The 18,471-nt window shown below is 41.4% G+C and overlaps 1 protein-coding gene across 2 annotated transcripts in view; it reads right to left on the bottom strand.

The window, feature by feature from the left end:
• Positions 1-5,594: 5,594 nt before the first annotated feature.
• The window catches only part of NR4A3 (nuclear receptor subfamily 4 group A member 3), a 35,856-nt gene continuing 22,979 nt past the window's right edge, over positions 5,595-18,471 (bottom strand). For both annotated transcript variants that reach the window (XM_035016213.1, XM_035016212.1), the window contains one exon: positions 5,595-9,111. In XM_035016213.1, coding sequence (XP_034872104.1) covers positions 8,864-9,111 — 248 coding nt within the window. In that variant the 3' untranslated portion in view covers positions 5,595-8,863. The remainder of the gene's footprint in view (positions 9,112-18,471) is intronic.

The raw sequence follows: 18,471 nt of genomic DNA on the forward strand, positions 1-18,471 counted from the left end.
TTTATAAGATTTATTTATTTATTTTAGAGAGAGAGTGAATGAGAATGCAGGTGGGGGGGCAGAGGGAGAGGGAGAGAGAGAATCTCCAGCAGACTCCCTACTGAGTGAGGAGCCTGTCTCGGGGTTCTATCCCACGACCTGAGATCAGGACCTGAGCTGAAACCAAGAGTCGGATGCTTAACAGACTGAGCACCCAGGCGCCCCAAGTCATAATATTTTCTGAAGGGTCAATGCATGTTCTTCTTCAACCATAGCTGATTGGACCAGAGAAGTCTCAAGGGCACCCAATCCACAGATTGTTCAGGGACTTACAGTTGGCCTAGAAAGAAAAGTTGAGCTAAACTTATTAGATTTTCTCTTTCAGGAATAGGAATTGGAAAATGCTGAATAAGGTGGTCAGTGGCAAAAGTAAAATTAGAAGGTGATGAGAGAAAAACCGTAAGAAAAAAGAATGAAGACTATGAGGGGGCAGGCAGCATTACGTCTACAAGGTTATGAAGTACTAGAAACAGAGGACCTAGTTCAAAGCTGAATGAATCAAGGAATTAATAAATAAACAAATAATTGTGACCTAAGATATCTTTGGCTTACTTGATAGTCTCAAAACATGAATGATTCGTACTGAGTCACTATCTTTAATACACTTGACTTTTTTTTTTAACCTATGCTGCAGATGGACTATGTTTCTTGCATCTTATATGTCTTAGGTGGGATATAGTTCAGCTTTGGGTAATGAAAAAACTCAAAATAACAGTGGTTTTAACAAGGAATTTATTTCTCTTTTATGCAAAGTTTAGATACGAGCAACCCAGGGCTAAGAGCGTATCTCATCTCAAAAAACAAAACAAAACAACAACAACAAAAACCAACCCCCCCCCCCAAAAAACCAAAAAGACAAACAAAGAAAACCAAAACCCTCTGAGACCCTTATTCCTTCCAACTTACTTTTCTCCAATCCCTAGGAGGTACCCTTATCTTCATAGTCTAAGGTAGCATCCATGTTCCAGATGGAAGGTGGAGAGAGGAATAAACAAGGGGCAAAGACACCAGCTATTGCTTAAGATAGGTTTCTAGAACCTGGGAAAGTCCTGTATGTGATTTTAGGGTGGAAAGTAAGGAAAACACCGGAAATAGGGATGACACGGGAAGTACAGCAAGACAGTCCAGTAGCAGAGCTAAACAAACAGATGTGAGACCCCAAAGCTAGATCTAGTGTAAAAATTGGCAGAATTTGCAGGTATCTGGAGGGAGTCTTCGGATTTTTCTCTTTGTGGATTATCGAGTTTGAAACAGTCTCTTCTAGATCCTAAGTAAAAGAGGTCCCAGCTAGCATGTGGGTTACATACACATCAGTTCTATTCCAAGACCAGCAGTATGTATAAGCCATCCTAAAATATCACCTATCATGATACTACTCTTGATTCTTCTCCAACTTGAAATTTCCACCCATAGAGCCACTTTCTGGGGCCAGACAATAATAATGTTGTCTCTAGAAGGCCACTGTCAAATGCCATCTGGAAGGAGAGAGTGACACGTAGGAGATAGTAACCAGATGACACTTTGACTTACATCCATTGACTTACATCCACTTACATGGGCCAAGCCCATGCCTCGGTGCAAGAAGTCTGAGAAATGTGTTTATCCTGAGCAAGCATGTGCCCGGTCAGATATTCTATTTCTCTGTAGAAAGGTTTGGCAGCTTCTTATAAGCTTAAACCTACCTGGTAATTCCACTCCGAGGTTTTTACTCTAGAGAAATAAAACATGTTGACACACAGACCTGTCGATAAATGCTGATGGCAATTCTATTCATAATTGTACAAAGCACAACGAGATGCCATCTTATAACCACTGGATTAGCTGAAACAAAAAATTCTGATGAAATCCAAGTGTGGGGGAAGATCTAGAACAGTAGGAGTTCTCATACATTGTTGTTGAGAATGTAAACTGGTACAAATCCTTTTGAAGGCAACTGGTGTATCTAGTAAAGCAGAAGATTTGTATACCCCATAGCCCTGCAGCTCTACTTCTTGGTAAGCTCAAGGCAGTGATTCAAGCTCTCATATACATCATGATCATGTGGAGGGCTTGTTAGAACACAGATTGTTGGGCCCCACACCTAGAATTTCTGATTCAGTACGTTTGGGGTGGGGCCTGAACATTTGCATTTCATTTTTTAAAAAGAATTCATTTATTTCTTTGAGAGAGAGCAAGAGCGAAAGAGATCACAGAGGGAGAGGGAGAGGGAGAAGCAGACTGCCCACGGAGCAGGGAGCCTGACTCGGGGCTCCATACCAGGATCCCGGATTCATGACCTGAGCTAAAGGCAGATGCTTACCCAACTGAGCCACACAGACGCCCCTGAAAATTTGCATTTCTAGCAAGTTCCCAGGTGATGGGACCTGGGACCATAGCATCAGCATCACCTGGGAACTTGCTAGAAATGCCACTTACCATGTTGAAAAAAACCCAAAAACAACAAAATGATTTAAAAAAAAAAGAGGCAATAGAATAAAATAAAAGCGGTGACCTTAAAAATCATTTTTATAATTATTTTTTGGTTTTAAATCACTTCCATTTTTGTGTATATGTTTTACTTTGTTCTTTTCAATCAGTTTATTTTTCCAATTTTATATTATTTTAATTTCCCATGGAATCTTGGCAATGTAAAAAGCAAAAACACAAATGTAAAGGATGTACCCTTTATTTTTTAAAATAAAAAAACCCCTAAGTATGTATAAATGGACAATGAAACATAGGCAAGCAGCTTTGTTAGGTCGTATACTTACATGTGTGGTTTTGCTACATACTTAAAAACATCTTTGTGTGATTCTGAACAATTTATTAGAAACTGGCAGGAAAAAATGAGCAAGGGTGAGATGCTGAGGGAGCAGAAAGGAGGATTTTAGGAATCAGAGGTGGAAAGTGTGTTAGGAGACACATAGATTCAATGGGCAAATGCAGGCCAGGCTGCTAGGAAGAGAACAAGCCTGAGATGCTTAAGGACAGCCTGGTTCTCTGCAATGCCCTAGCATCTCTCTGCAGGGACAACGAAAGTAGATTCTGGGTGTCATGAGGCTAGTGTTTAAGGGGTTAGTGAATGTGGCTGGAAAGGGACAGAGAGGTGGTTGTAGAGTCCAAAGGAGGACGGCTATTGACTATAGAGCCTGAGTGGAAGTTTGAAATCACCTGGAAATTGGGAGGTTGGCTGGAAGCAGGAAAGAGTTGGGAGGGTTCAAACGTTTGAACTCTGCTCTGAGGGTAAAGAGCATTTGTGTTGAGAGGGGGAAAGCATCAGAAATGATCTCAGAAGTGGAGCAGGGTTTCATTATTTTAAGACTCTTTGGGTATAAGGCAGGTGAGGGACAAAGTTAGAGACCTAGAGACAAAATTGTGGGGGCCTTGAGTCAAAGAGTCTGAGGGATGAGGAGGACAGGTGATAAGTCTGACAGGAAGGGAAATGAGGTGGAGTTGTGTATAGGATTGTTACTCTGGTGCCCGTGCAGAATTCCTCAGCACTTGCTGATAAGCAGGTAACTGAGGGTAAACGATCTCTGTGCTCCAGAGAGGAGCAGGGGTCTAAAGACTAAGCTGCTGGAAGGCAGCCAGGGGTCAGCCAGGGGCCGTAGAGACATACTGACGTGTGTTCAAATCTAATAGGGTCTTGGACACGGTACTTAACCCTTCCCAGCCTCTTTCCCCATTTTCAGACGGGGATGACAACACCATCTCAGAAGTAGTAAGTCTTAAATGAGATCATGTACAAAAGTATTTAGCAGAGTGTCTGACACACACAATAGATGCCTAATAAATATTAGATATTTCTTCTCTTCCCCTCAAATCAAATGCCCTTAGAAGCCCAGCATGAGGGATGGCCAGCATCACAGCAGATGATCGGAGAAGGGGCCAGTGACTCTTAGGCTCATTGATGGAACCATGAGATGGGCAGAGACAAAGAAAAAATAAAACAGGAATGACACTCTCCTTGCAATCCGAGCAAAACAGAACACACAAACAAAAAATATTGTCTGTTGGTGTCACAGTGCAATTCAGAGATAGCCCTGAGGAAGAATTTTCTGAAGCATTTTTTGAAGAATTTTGTTCATGGTGAAGGGTGTCAGATAATAGAAGGTGCAAAAACCCTCTTTGAAATTTGATGGGATTTTCAACTCCTTGGGCAAAGTATGGAATTTTTCAAAACGTATTTGGACAAGATGATGGACCATTTAATGCTCTTAGATTTTTGTCCTTTCCATTTTTAGCCTCGTCTTAGAACAAAGGTTTACAAACAGCTTGCTCATGGAATAACCTCAGGTTCCTTCTGAGAGAGAAATGGGGAAGGTCTGATATCAGTGCTTGAGGCAAAAAATCACTTATAATCAAGATTATCCTTGAAGAGCACTGATATCATCCTTAAGCTCAAACATCAACAGTTAGCCAAGAGAATTAAAAGCAGGGTCCTGCAAAGAAATTTGTACACCCATGTTTACAGCAGCATTACTCACAATAGCCAAAAGGAGGAAGCAACCCAAGTGTCCACTGACGCATGAATGGATAAGCAAAGTGTGGTAGAGACATACAATGGTATATTATTCAGCCTTAAAAAGGACACATACTGTAATATGAATATTGAGGCCATTAGGCTAAATGAAACAAGCCCGACACAAATGGACAAATCCTGTAACATTTCACTTATATGAGGTTCCTATAGTAGTCAAATTCATAAAGACAGAGAGAATGGTGGTTACCAGAGCTGCAGGAGGAGTGGATGGGGAGTTATTTTTTAATGGCTACAGAGTTTCAGTTGTGTAAGATGAAAAGAGCTCTGGCCACTGGTTAAACAACAGTGGGGATGTACTTAACAACACTCAACTGTGCACTAAATTAAAAAAAAAAAAGTCAACAATTAGCTTCCTTTTGTAGTCTTTGTGCATTTAACTTAGGAAATTTCAACTACAGGCATCTGCCCCGTATTTAGTCCTGAACTTCCCACCTCCCTCCTCGTTCAAACCAGACTTTTGCCTTTGGAGTCCCCTTTGGCTAAGCACCTGTATTTAAATCCATATGCAAGATGGAGCTCCACCATACCTCTCATTCTTTTCTTACTAATCACACTGTATAGTTGAGGAAATGAAGGCCCTGCTGAGAAGCAAGAAGGGTTTGGCCCCTAGACTGAACCTAGCACTTAGATGTCACAAAAAATTCTTTGTGTATGAACTGATGAACTAAATTATAGAGCTCCACATTTATTTTTTTGAGTCGTCAATGCACACACAAAATACATTTGCCCTAATCTAGAATATATGATGTTTGGGGTAGAGTTGAATGAAAGCTGCATTTGCATTGCCCACAGAGAGGCGTTTCTAGGCAATATAGAGCAGTGGTGTCAGCAAAAAGGCGGAGAGTACTGATCAATTTTGGAGAATTCTAATCTTGATTCTTGTAAATTCTGGTTCATAAACAATTGATATCCCATCATCTTGATATAGAAAAAATCCTTCATACCCTTAAAGAATATTTTTAGGCAAGAAATTATTCGTTCTATTAAATATTATATATATGCATATATATGTATATTTGAAAGAAAGTAGCTTCAGACACTGTACATGTTTGTATCTCCTCAAAGCATACAGCAGTGCTCTGTCCACAGGAAGTAGTCAATACATGGTTATTGAATTTAGAATGTCCTTCTTCCCAATCAGTAAGGTTTAATATATTTCCAATTCAGAATGCCTATTAATTTTTCAGTATTAGTAAGCCTTCAAAAAATCCATCTGGGGATGTGTTTAAGAGTTCACAGCAAATACTACATGATGAAAAGAATACTGTTAAATGAAGCATGCTTATTCAACACACCAGTAGCCATTGATAAAATGTAATTTAATTTAATCATTTAAATTTACATTGTTAATGTACAAGAGCATTTCTTTCAAACCACAGGTTAACACACACTAAAGAGCAATGCTGTTAGAAGAGCAGAGAAACTTTGGAAAACTCTGCTGTCTGAAATGAAAGCAAGGCACTCTCCATTAACAGCTGGTGGATTCCTGATTTCCGCCCACAGAAGGCATGTTCACACTGAGAGAGCTCTCCCACAAGGGAAGAATCACCTGCTTTAATTCTTGCTGTCCTCTTCTGAGCTAGTTGGGTCATCCACTCTGCATAAACTTGTGTGTCAACATTAAGACAAAAGAAGAGAGTTGAATTGATGGATTACGTGGGAGGCTCTCATAGTTCTTACAACTATGGAAGACAGAAGAACACTGGCTATAACCTTTATTTTCAACACTAGTGTTTGGACTTATAACTAAAAACCTTCATTCCTTCCAACGAATCATGGCTAAAAAGTCTTTTCCTTAAATCTGATGGGTGTAAAAATAAAAAGTAACAGCATTTCTCCAGGGCTCTGGTTTTTCTGTTTGTTTTGTTTTTCTTTTATGGACATGACAGAAAACAAGGATTAACTTTCCAATACTAATGGTGCACAAAAGGGTTATGTATGCACAGTATTTCTAATTTATTCAAATTCAATTTGAATTTGGTCTGAAGCTACCTTGTATGAAATGTTAGCTTTCCTGATATTTAATAATGTTTATTATGTTTGCATATACGCTCAAAAAATTAATGCAAAAGTACTACTTTACTCATGGTTATCTGATAAAATGTAAATATTAGTGGTTATTTTTAAAAGCCTGTTTTCCTATAGATGAAATAAGTTGAGTAAAAACACTATGGAAAGGAGAATTAGGTCCTAGTCTTGATTCTGGTACTAGCCTGTTGGACCTGGGCAATTTTTACTTTTTAGTTTTCTCCTCTGTGAGTTTCGAAGGGGTGGGGCACCAGTTGACAAGTATAATGTTCCAAGAGCCTAATGTTGCAGACCCTATCACCTGGATATAAAAATAATAATATTTCATAAAAGCTCATACAAACATAATACATGATCAAATATCAGAATGAATCTTGGGGGGAAAAACATATATGCTTTGCTACTGGGTTATCCTTTGCAGCAATTAGGCAATTCATTTGGCATTTGTTTGATTGTATAATTTAATGACAATATAAACAGCATAGTTTTGTTATTTTTTCTTTAAAAAGACTAAAGCAAAAATGACTTAAAGCTAACAAAAACTACTGTGACATCAGTTTGACATTCAAAGTTTGTTTCTTAGCAAAATGGCCAAAGATATTTTGACTTGATACAGAGTATATAATATAAAGACTTTTAGACCTAAAAATCTTCAAACATTATTCGAATTTAGCAAAACATAAGCAAAATTTTAATATCAAAGTGCTAAACAGTACTGCCTTAAAAGTCACTGCAAATGAATCATAAAATAACTGCATGGGAAGTAACATTTATTGTACAAATGGTTAATAAAAAGACACATTATAAATATATATATATATGTAACCTGCTATATTTATATATATATTTGTTTATTTAATTTCTAATTGGTGTATCCAAGTCACTGTGAACACCCCATTTAAGTACTCTGTAACTCAGCTTCCAGGAGCTGGTGGTCTTGCAATAAATACAGGCAAAGCTATTACAATATAACGTGCATACAAATGTTTATACAAATAAGGACACTATGCAACAAATTATTTCATAGTAATATGGCATCGACAGTATAAACATACAAAAGGGAGTACGAACACGGAATGTTGAAACGCAACCCACTAATCCGGTCTAGTAGTCACATTCATACTATTATTTTTTAAGTAAGACTCGCTTGCTCTCCAAAATTGTCCTTGTAACCAATAACAAAAATTAAATTATATATATTTTAAAAATCGTATTACCTCTGGTGTTTACCCTGTATGATCAGTTCCTACTTACTTGTATGTTCTTATTTAGGGATCAAACACTTGAGACTCACTGAATGCTCCTGGGGCTTCTGAATGAATGTGTCAGTCAGTTGCTATTAACTGAAGCAAGTTTAGGGAACTCTGTCTGGGTTGATAGAACACAACCGAAACAGCTGTATGCAATCCATTTTATGATCTGAGCCCCTTTCAGGACAGCTGGACAGTCAGGGCAGAGATCTGGATCCATTAAGAATGACCTAAAATCTTAGGTGGACCGTACCTCAGAAGGGTTCTACAGGGCAGGTGGACAAAGCCTCTGCTAGGAAAATTAACATGTGTCATTTGCCAACATGACTGCCTCTTTTTTATTTCCATATAAAATAAAGGAGAGTTAATAAACAAGACTTAGTAAGACAGCACTTTAAAAATTGCACTTGTATATGGAAGCGAACAACCATTATCATTTTGCTATGTCTGATTTATAGGTAATCCTCATCTTTCACCATTTGTTAAAATAAAATAAAGGAAGAGAGAAATTAAGAAGAGAGAATTTCTGCCTTGTTTGCACCACATACATACCCTTGATAGAGGAAGTGTATTCTAAAGATCAACCCTTAAGACACATCCTACCCTGGCGAACAACCCTTGGCTGTTCTTGTTTTTAAATACAAAGCCACTATAATTGTATTCCCCAGAAAGAGTTTTAAAACAGTTATATTATCTTTTTTTTTTTTTTTTCCTGCTGGGATAGCATCGTCCAAAAGTGCTTTGTCAGCAATTTCTTAGAAAACCCTCATGAACTATACCCTCCCCTCCCACACCAACCCCAAAGCCTAAATATAAAACACAACCCCAACACAATACTCTGCAAGTTTTCTGGCTTTAGGTTGTAAGGAAAAGTGCCAGAAAGAAAAAAAAAAAGTCTTTTCTACAGGAGCTGCTTTTTCTCTTAAGGAAGGACAGAAAATGGTCGGTGTCCAGACCCATTCCTCTGCTGCTTAGCAAGTAGGTGCTGGCCACTGAGGCGGCTCCCCGCTCTGGCTGCTCCCGTTCAGAAAGGCAGGGTGTCCAGGAAGAGCTTGTCGATGATGGAAGGTGGAGACACCAAGTCTTCCAGCTTCAGGTAGAAGATACGCTGGAGGCCCAGGGTGCAGATCTTGCGCAGTTCTACCAGCGCACCCAGGACCTTGGGCTCACCGGGCTCCAAAGCCCGTCCCTTACTCTGGTGGTCTTTCAAGCTGCTTGTGATCTTGTTGCATAGCTCCTCCACTCTCTTTGGTTCTTTTAACCCATGTCGTTCTGCAGAGGGATAGAAAAGGGCAAGTTCAGGAAGCGGTTACATCTTAAGAGACTTTGTTTTTTTCTGTTCTTGCTTTTCTCTCTCTTTTTTTTTTTTTAAAGTAGGCTCCATGCCCAACGTGGGGCTTGAACTCATGACCCTGAGATCAAGAGTTGGATGCTCTACCGACTGAGCCAACCAGGCACTCCCATCGTTTTTTTTTTTTTTTTAGATTTTATTTATTTGAGAGAGAGAGGGAGGGAGGGAGCATGAGTGGGGGTGGGGAGGGGCAGAGAGAGAGAGAGAGACAGAAGCAGACCCCCGCTGAGCAGGGAGCCCTATGTGGGCCTCAATCTCAGATTCCAGGACCCTGAGATCATGACCTGAGCCGAAGGCAGATACTCAGTGGACTGAGCCAGCCAGGTGCCCCTGGACACCCCATCTTAAGAGACTTTGCATCCTGAATTGAGGCCTGTGTCTTCTTCCACCAGTTGGGATAGCATTTTACAATCCAAGCGCCTCCCTCTTAGAGGTAACTGATGGCCTTTGGTATCAAACGGCACCAGGGCTTGAATCCCAGTCCTGCCACTTCCTCGCTGTGTGCCCCTGAGTTAGCCTCTTAATTTCTGAGTCCCAGTTTCCTTATAAAATGAAGGTAATGATCATCCCTAATTTAGGGTTTCTAGAAGGACCAACTTAGGCGAAGCACACCGTTCCTGGCCCACAGTCACACTGAATGAATGACAGAGTGGTAATTATTTTGCAGACATCATCCTACAAAAGCCCTGTCAAGAAGCAACTCTTCTTCAGAGTGACAAAGAAACACATCCAGGCAAATGAATTAATGTTCCCATCTTAACAGGTGGGGAGGGGGGCGGTCCGTAAGTTCCATTTGCTAATGCAAGGGCTGCCCCACGAGACCAGCATAAAGCACATTTCTTGTGTTTTCATGCTAACCAGCACTGAGAAGAATCCAGCTTTTCTTTTCCTTGTTTTTGGCCCCCCTCGAAACACCTATTGACCTACACCTGGCGCTCTGTACAAAATACACACATCTTCCTGCTGTGGAGATGGAAAAGTCAAAAAGAAAGGAAGAGGCCCAGTGTAGCAAGACATGAACACCTGTATCTCGTATTTTATAAAACAAGATATAAAGGGATCCCCATGTTAAATATTATGATCTCCTATTTTATTTTAAGGTTAAGTGATTTTCCCAAAGTCCCAAAGATTGTGTCCTCCTGCCCCAGAGTAATGTTGTTTCTTTAATCAGAAAGGGGCCTCACGTCCAGCACAAATCACTTTGCTCTCCCTCAGCATTTAGATACTAAAGCCTCTTTACTGAGAGAGGGCTTGGCCCTACTTATTTCAGTCAGGGTTTTTTTATCTCTAATATATTTACATGTAAAAGAATAATTCTTGTGGGATGGAAGACATCCTTCCAAAGGGAAATCAAGCGACCGCGTCTAATTTTTCCTGCATTTATTTCTTCAGTTGGAGGTATGTATTTTTTAATTTTTAAAATTCTGGTATAATGAACGTACAGCATTATATTCGTTTCAGGCGTACAAAAGTGTTCAGTGATTCAACAGTCCTAGACGTTACTCAGTGCTCATCAAGATAAGTATACTCCTAATCCTCAGTTGGGGATATTTTTGTTAGGGAAGTTATTTCCTTAAGACAAAAACAAAAAAGATTCAGTTAGCAAAATGAAGCAAGACCCAGACATTTCTTTCTTCTCTTGCCCTAAATCAAAGGAGGCCCAAGGACCAGGAGTTCTGCACTCTTCCCTAGGTTGGCTAGTTGTGTATGACTTGGGTGAGTTCCTCCCTCTTTAAGGCTTATCTTAAAAGGAGGAGGCTTGGGGTGCCTGCGTGGCTCAGTCGTTAAGCGTCTGCCTTCAGCTCAGGTCATGATCCCGGGGTCCTGGGATAGAGCCCCGCGTCGCGTCGGGCTCTCCACTCCGCAGGAAGCCTGCTTCTCCCTCTCCCACTCCCGCTGCCTGTGTTCCCTCTCTCGCTGTGTCTCTCTCTGTCAAATAAATAAATAAAATCTTTAAAAAAAAAAAAAAAAAGGAGGCTGGATGTAATGACCTCTCAGGTCCTTCCAGCTCTGATGTGTTATAATCACATTAAACTACAACCATGAAAATTGCCAGCAGCATCTCTGTTGGATTGTACCTTGCAGGCGTCTCACATAGAGCAGAGGGCACTGGTTGTGCTGCCAGACAGAGCTGAGCTGGGTTTCTGTTCTGGTTACTTACTAGCCATGTGACCTCATCTCTTTGAGGTTCCGTGTCCTTCTAGGACAATGAGGATTACAGGGTGGTAGATATACAAGTCTTTATTGTATTCTTCTTCGTTCCTTTCTGTGTGTCTCTTTTTTAAAGATTTTATTTTATTTTATTTAAAAGAGAAAGTGTGCATGTGCATATGCACGTAGGCACGTGAGAGTGGGCTCGGGGGGAGGTTGGTGGGAGAGGGGGAGAAGGGGAGAGAAAATCTTAAGCAGGCTCCACGTCCAGCACAGAGTCTGATGCGGGGGCTCGATCTCACAACCCTGAGATCACAACCCGAGCTGAAATCAAGAGTCGGACACTTAACCAACTAAGCCACTCAGGCCCCCCAAGATTTTATTTTTTAAGTAATCCGTATACTCAGTGTAGGGCTCAAGCTCATAACCCTGAGATCAAGAGTTGCATACTCCACAGCCTGAGCCAGTCAGGCGCCCCGTTTTCTGTGTGTCCTAAATATTACACAATAAATTGAAAGAAAAAGCCCAACTACAATAAAACCTACTTCCACGGGTTATTGTCAGGCTTAACTAAGATGCTGCTACGTGAAGGCCTTCTGCCTACGGCAGCGCGTTACACCCGTGGTACAGTCAGTCCCCACAACGGCGCCTGCCGCGTGGCAAACGGCTGGCAACTGCAGGGTCAAACAAAAGGCGGCAAAGTGCCCTACTTCTCAAGCTTTGCAGGGCACGATTTTGCTTTTCCCAGGAAACTATTAGCTAATCAGCCCAGGTGCAAACCTGTCCTCTATGTTTATCTCTACTGCATACATAGTCCCTTTGTTTAGTCTCAAAAGATGTACCCAGGAGTGAACTTCAAGAAAAATTCTGCCTGCAACGGTGTTCTTCCTAAAGTTTTACCCCCCTGCCCCCCAAAACACAAAAAAGCAGACTGCAAGTTTGGCAGTGAACTTCAAGAGCTGTAAAATGTTCATAGGCTCTGACCAAGGAATCCCACTCTTGGGAATTTATCTGAAGGCAAAATTCAGCAGAAGACTAAAACTGTAAGCATGAAGACATTTGGGGTAGCAGTATCTATTTAAAAAATGGGAAAAAGATAAGGGGTGGAAGAATAGGGAAACTGCTAAATGGTATATATGCATATAATGGAAGATTCTGCAGACATCAGAAAGGACAAATAGGAAGGCTATGAAGCAACATGGAAAAAAATATATAATACCACATTAAAGAAAGAATATAAAATAGTATCTAAGCTGTGATGACAGCTATGCAAAATTTATTTCTGCTTATAGAGAAGGGTCAAAGGAAACAGAAAAGTGAGAAAATTTATGAGATTGTCAGCTAACTCTTTTCCTTTCTTTTAAAATTTCCCAGTTAGCAGTATTTGTATATTAACCTGTTAACATAGCACAATCTGGGATTTGGTCTCTCTAGCAGCTGTAACATGATCAAACAGTCATCTTGTGGATAGTAAATTCTATTAATACCAAGCTATATCAAATTAGGTTCACAACTCGGGGAGAGATGCCTTTTCCCGGAATAAAATACCAATCCATTGATTTAAACTTTGCCTTCCTTTCAGTGCCCCATGTCTTGCATTATATTCAAGATCCCGTATTCATCTTCAGGATAAAGAAACGGAGCAAGGTGTTGGCTGCATTTGGGGAGGGGCTTGATTATGGAACCTTATAACTAGACTTTCTCATGGCCAAACTCACAGAAGGTGCCTCAGAGTTTTCCCTGCTCTCCAACCAGTTGTGACTGCTCAATAACTATGGCAACCATTATTTATTCAGTGAATTCAAGTGGAGATCGATCCCTCCCTGCCAGCTGGATCAACCCTAGGCCCGGAATTCCTTGAGGAATTCAGAGACACTCCTGTTAGAAGCCAAAGGCACCTTCTTTGTTGTTTCGAACAGCTACTGGATTTGTGGTTTCTTTACTTTTTCAAAAGGGCTGAGATAAAAATTCAGTCTCCATGCAAATTTCTGCCAGCAGTCAGCGAGATTTCCAAATCACCAGGGAGTCACCAAGTGGCGGGGGACCTTCCCAGTAATCTGAAATTCCTTAAAACCCCAATCACTGACGTTTTAGTTTAAGGGACCTTCTTTCTTTTTGGTGCCTGGTAAACATGGTTGCAGTGCTGACAGACAGAGACTCCATCAAATCTGGGGGAAGTCGGACATTTGGATTTCCCCCTTCCTAGAGAATCACACACAGATTTTCGTGTAAGATCTTTGTCCACCATCAAACAAAACAAGCTCTTCCAGCATTTCTTGCTCTTTGATCTACATCATTTTTATCCAATACTTCTGATTCTGAACTCAGCTTTCTGCATCCAAACCTTTAAGACGCATCTTATAGAAACGGTTAAGTAACGCATTTATGTGTCATGACCGTAGTACATATGAGTTGGAAAGGATCTGAGTGATTTAGTTCACACTCCCACCCAAGACAAAAATCCCTACCGAGACGTCACCAAGACAGTGCCCGGCACCAGCTAGGGAATAACAATATGCTTAGTAGCACTTTATATTATACTCTTTTACTTACCTTATTTTATCACACCCTCTCAACATCCTTGTGAATCAGGCAGGACAAAGATGATCTTTATTTAACAGATAAGAAGGCTTAGGCTCAGAGAGTTAAGTGACTTGCCCACAGTCAAATTTAGCAAATGGCTAATTTATTTTGCTCCAAGTCCAGACATGTTTCTATTATACCAGGATGCCTTGAACAACATATTAGAATGTTCTTCATCCTGAGATGAATTCAGCCTCCCTGTAACTCCTTCCTACTTTCTGTGTACCTGATTAACTAATTGGTTAATTACTTCTTTCAACAAATACGTACTGAGTGCCTATTCTGTGCCTAGCAATGGTATAGCTATTGGGGTAGGGCAGTGAACAAAACAGACAGACAGACAGACAACAGATCATATTCCTGACCCGTGTGGTGTTGGTATCTAAAGAAACTGTTGGATTCCTATACAATTGTAGCTATCCGTGCTGAGAGAGGAAGGGAGGCAGGTGGAAGGAGGAGAGAGAGGAGGGAGGGAGGGGGAAAGGGAGGGAATAGGAGAGAGGAAAGGGGAGAGAGAGGGAGAGATTGAGTGAAATAATATAACTGTTAAGGTCTGTGCTCATGGTTTTCCCTTTTCACCTAGTTAAGATCTACTCATCCTGTATGCACATCAAATTTTTCTTCAAGGGAACTTTCCTTTTTGCTCCCAGTTTAGATCATGTTCTCCTATAGGCATTCTATTTTTTCCCTTTGAAGGATGTAACAGGGCCAAGTCAGATATTTATCTGACTCTTGCCTGCCTCCCCCATTAAATGGGAGCTCCATGGGGGCATGGGCTGTGTTTGCCCACTATTATACCTGCAGCACCAAGCTTACTACATAGGAGACACCAGTAACTACCTGTTCAATGAACATGTACATGGAGGAACAATGACCTGTAAAATATGATTAAATGATACTAAACACGTAGGCTGCTCAGAATAAATACGCAAGTTGGAAATTAATGAGCAGCTCACAGTGGTAAAGAACTTCACAAACTCTAAAACCTACCACATTAGAAGCTTTGGAGCCAGATTCCTGGATATAAAACCCAGCTCGGCCACTAATGAGCCCGCTGACCTTGGGTCTGTTTCCACGTTTGTAAAATAGGACTGATGAGGGTACCTGCCTCTTGGGTGGTGGTGAGAATTAAATGGATTAATACATGTGAAGTATTCGGGACAATGCCAGCATATAGTTAAGTACTTAAAAAATATTAGCAAGTATCCTCTATGTCTAAAACTCAACTCATTAACATCTTCTTCAACTCAGCCACTTCTCTGAGTGCCTATGAAGGATTTCACCGCCCTCGCCATCGCTCTCATAACCCTGTCTAATGATTCCACCCCCTGGCCATCATAGCTAATCCATTGCAAGAACTTTGATTATTATCTCTGTGATGTTCCTTGCAGAGCTCCTCCTCTCACTCTCACTGCCTCTGGGCTAGGTCTTCAGTAACTATTACCTAGATTGTTTCCATAGCTCTTGGCTGGTCCCTCTGCTTCCCATCTCTGCTGTAATCCATCCCAGGTCCTTCCAAATCTACTTACTAAACAACATTGAACAATAGAGCACATGTAAAGCTCTTGGCGCAGTGCCTGGCACGGGGTATTTTAAAATGGTAGCTATTGTTAATTTCATGGAATCCTAATCACCATTAGCTTTCTTTGTCCCTTGCTACTCAAGTGTGGTCCCTGCACCAGCAGCATCAACATTACCTGGCAGCTTGCTAGAAATGCAGAATCTCAGGCCCTGCCCTGGACCTGCCTCATCAGAATGTGCAGTTTAACGAGACACTTAGTGAGTTCATGCACACGAAAGCTGGGGAAGCTCTGCTCTAGCCAATCCTGGTCCCTACGAGATGCCTGAGCCAGTCTGCACCCAGCATGCATCCAGTCTCCATAAACATAACTTCCCAATGCCGCTTGTCCCAGTATCAGATAGTTCTATTACAAAGTTTTTCTTACATTGAGCTGAATTTTTACAGTTCCCGGTTCTGTCTCTTGGGCACACACAAGAAACAGATTCTCTTCCTCCTGGCAAGCAGCAGGGGATGAGGACAGGGTGATGGTAGCCATCAGGAGACCCAATAAAGACAAGCAATTCCTTCTCCTTCCGAGCAGGTCTCAGGGCACAGGCCAACACGGAGACAACAGTATACGGCTGCAGCCAAAGAGGAAAGCTAACACCAACAACCAGGACCTTCCTGCTCTGCTCTGAGCTCCACTTCTTGGGGAAGTCATCTCACTGCTACTTCTCATTGCATATGTAACAGCCTTTACTGCAGGGCGGTCCCCAGAGACACGGAGCCCATGCTGATCAGGAAGCCACAAGCTGGTCAGCAGTCTGTGCTGAGGCTGTGGTAGTGATTCCCAGTCTTTCTGTCTTTGGTTTATTAGAATATGTGTCTGTCTCCCCAAGGACACCACAAACTCTTTGAGGATGAGGGATTGTGTGCCTGGCGCATAGCAGATGCTCAATAAATATCACTGAATTAATCTGAATTGAAATACGGTAGTCCTCAGGAATTCAGACTATTTTCTAACAACAAAGTGGTGGGCTAAAAATAATTAATTTTCCGGGCGCCTGGGTGGCTCAGTTGGTTAAGCGACTGCCTTCGGCTCAGGTCATGATCCTGGAGTCCCGGGATCGAGTCCCGCATCGGGGCGGGGGGGGGGGGGGTCCCTGCTCAGCAGGGGGTCTGCTTCTCCCTCTGCCCTCTTCCCTCTCGTGCTCTCTGTCTCTCATTCTCTCTCTCTCAGATAAATAAAGAAAATCTTTAAAAAATAATAATAATTTTCCTAATTGGGGAGACTTTCTGAAGTTCACAATTAACCCATTCATTTAACCAGTATTTGCCATGTGCCAAGACATTTTTAAATGCCAAAGTAATTATAAAGATGAATAAGACTCTTCCTGCCCTTCAAGAAACCCACAGTCTAGTTAGAGAAGAAGAGACACAAATAAATTATTTAATATAATGTGTATGTGCAATTGTAGGGATGCAGGAAATTGTATGGATTCTCAGGAGAATAGCTAGCTCTTCCTGGGGGTAAGAAAATAACATTTAAGATAATAATAATGAAGGTTTGTCTAATATTTTTTTTTCTCTTCAAAGTACACATTAGCTCATTTAATCTTTATAGGAAACCTACAAGTAGACACGATCATCTCTGTGAAAAATGAAAAAACTGAGATTCAGAGAGTGTAAGGAAAAAAAGAGAGAGAGTACATAAGAAATTAGCCCAAGACTGCAAAGCTAGGAAGTAGCAGAGTGAAGACTTGAACTCAGATCTCCAATCTCCAAATCCCAAGACAATCCCTACCCCTTTTTAAAAAATGATATTGCCCTGTCAAGTTTTACACTTAGTTTTCTTTGCAATGCAGCTGATGGCTATATGGGATATAAAAACAGGGTAACCAGGTAACCATTTAGAATGAGCAGGGGAGCTCTGGGAAGACAGGTGGTGGAGGGTATGGCAGGATCAGCCACCTGCCTGGCCCTTCTCCGTCATTGTTCATTGCTTTCTGTCCCTGGTTCAGCCTTCCTTCCTGTTCCTCAATCTTAGAATTCATGTTCCAACAAGACCAGGAAAAAGACTACAGGCATAAGAGAAAGGAGTCATTTTCTCACTTGAGAAAAGTGAGGGAAAAGAAAGCCGTGGAGAACATTCTTTTAGTGTAGTGATGCCAAATGGCATTTGGGCACTCAAGATTCCCTCCACCATCTGGTCTAAAATGGCCTTTCCAATCTTAGTTCCCTTTTCACTGCATGGGAAAGGCATTTTACTCTGAGGCTAGATCATCATACCAGGCTATAAGATAGATACCACATTGAACCAATCTTTTCCCTGAAAATCCTTTAAATTTCCCCAAAGTGCAGCTCTCGCCACCAGAAGCAGAGAGCCTAGGACCCACTGTGGACATGAGGTCTCTGTCTCATGCTCACTCCAGGACAGACACTCTTCAAGTATGATAGCCTGCACTCTTTTGATTCTTCTTCCTATCCAGATTATATGTGGGATTTAACACATGTGTAATGCAACACCGCTGTACTTGCTTTTCCCCAAAGGAGCAAGCAGGACTTGCTGTGTCCTTGATCTGGAATGTCCTTCCTCTGCATCTTCCCATGGATACACGCTACCTCCTTGGGAAGCCATTCATGACCAGCACATCCACTTTCTCTGCCTGAAAAAAGTGAGCAGTAATCTGGACTTTCCCTGCACCAAATCTATTGCTTCTAAGGACCTGGACACTAACCACCACACATCGAGTTCATTGCATCCCAATCACATACGACTTCCTAGAAGGCTATACCCTTTCTGACAGTAGAATTGATGCATGGCTTATCTTTGCATCCTGAGAGACTGACACCAGGCCTGGCATATAGTAGGCCCTCAATATTTATTTAAACAAATGGATACTTATAAAATGGTAATTCCACACTAACTTTCTGTTTGGGGGTCTTCTTATGTATGAAACATAATGAACTGTTATCAGACCTCACCTCACCGGTATCCCATCAGAAGCAAAGCATTTCTGTTGCTCCCACGTCAGGGATGGGGCAC

This window comes from Mirounga leonina, unplaced genomic scaffold (assembly GCF_011800145.1).
Source record: "Mirounga leonina isolate KUSES-001 unplaced genomic scaffold, KU_Mleo_1.0 Mir_170, whole genome shotgun sequence".
In the NCBI taxonomy this organism is placed as follows: Eukaryota; Metazoa; Chordata; class Mammalia; order Carnivora; family Phocidae; genus Mirounga; species Mirounga leonina.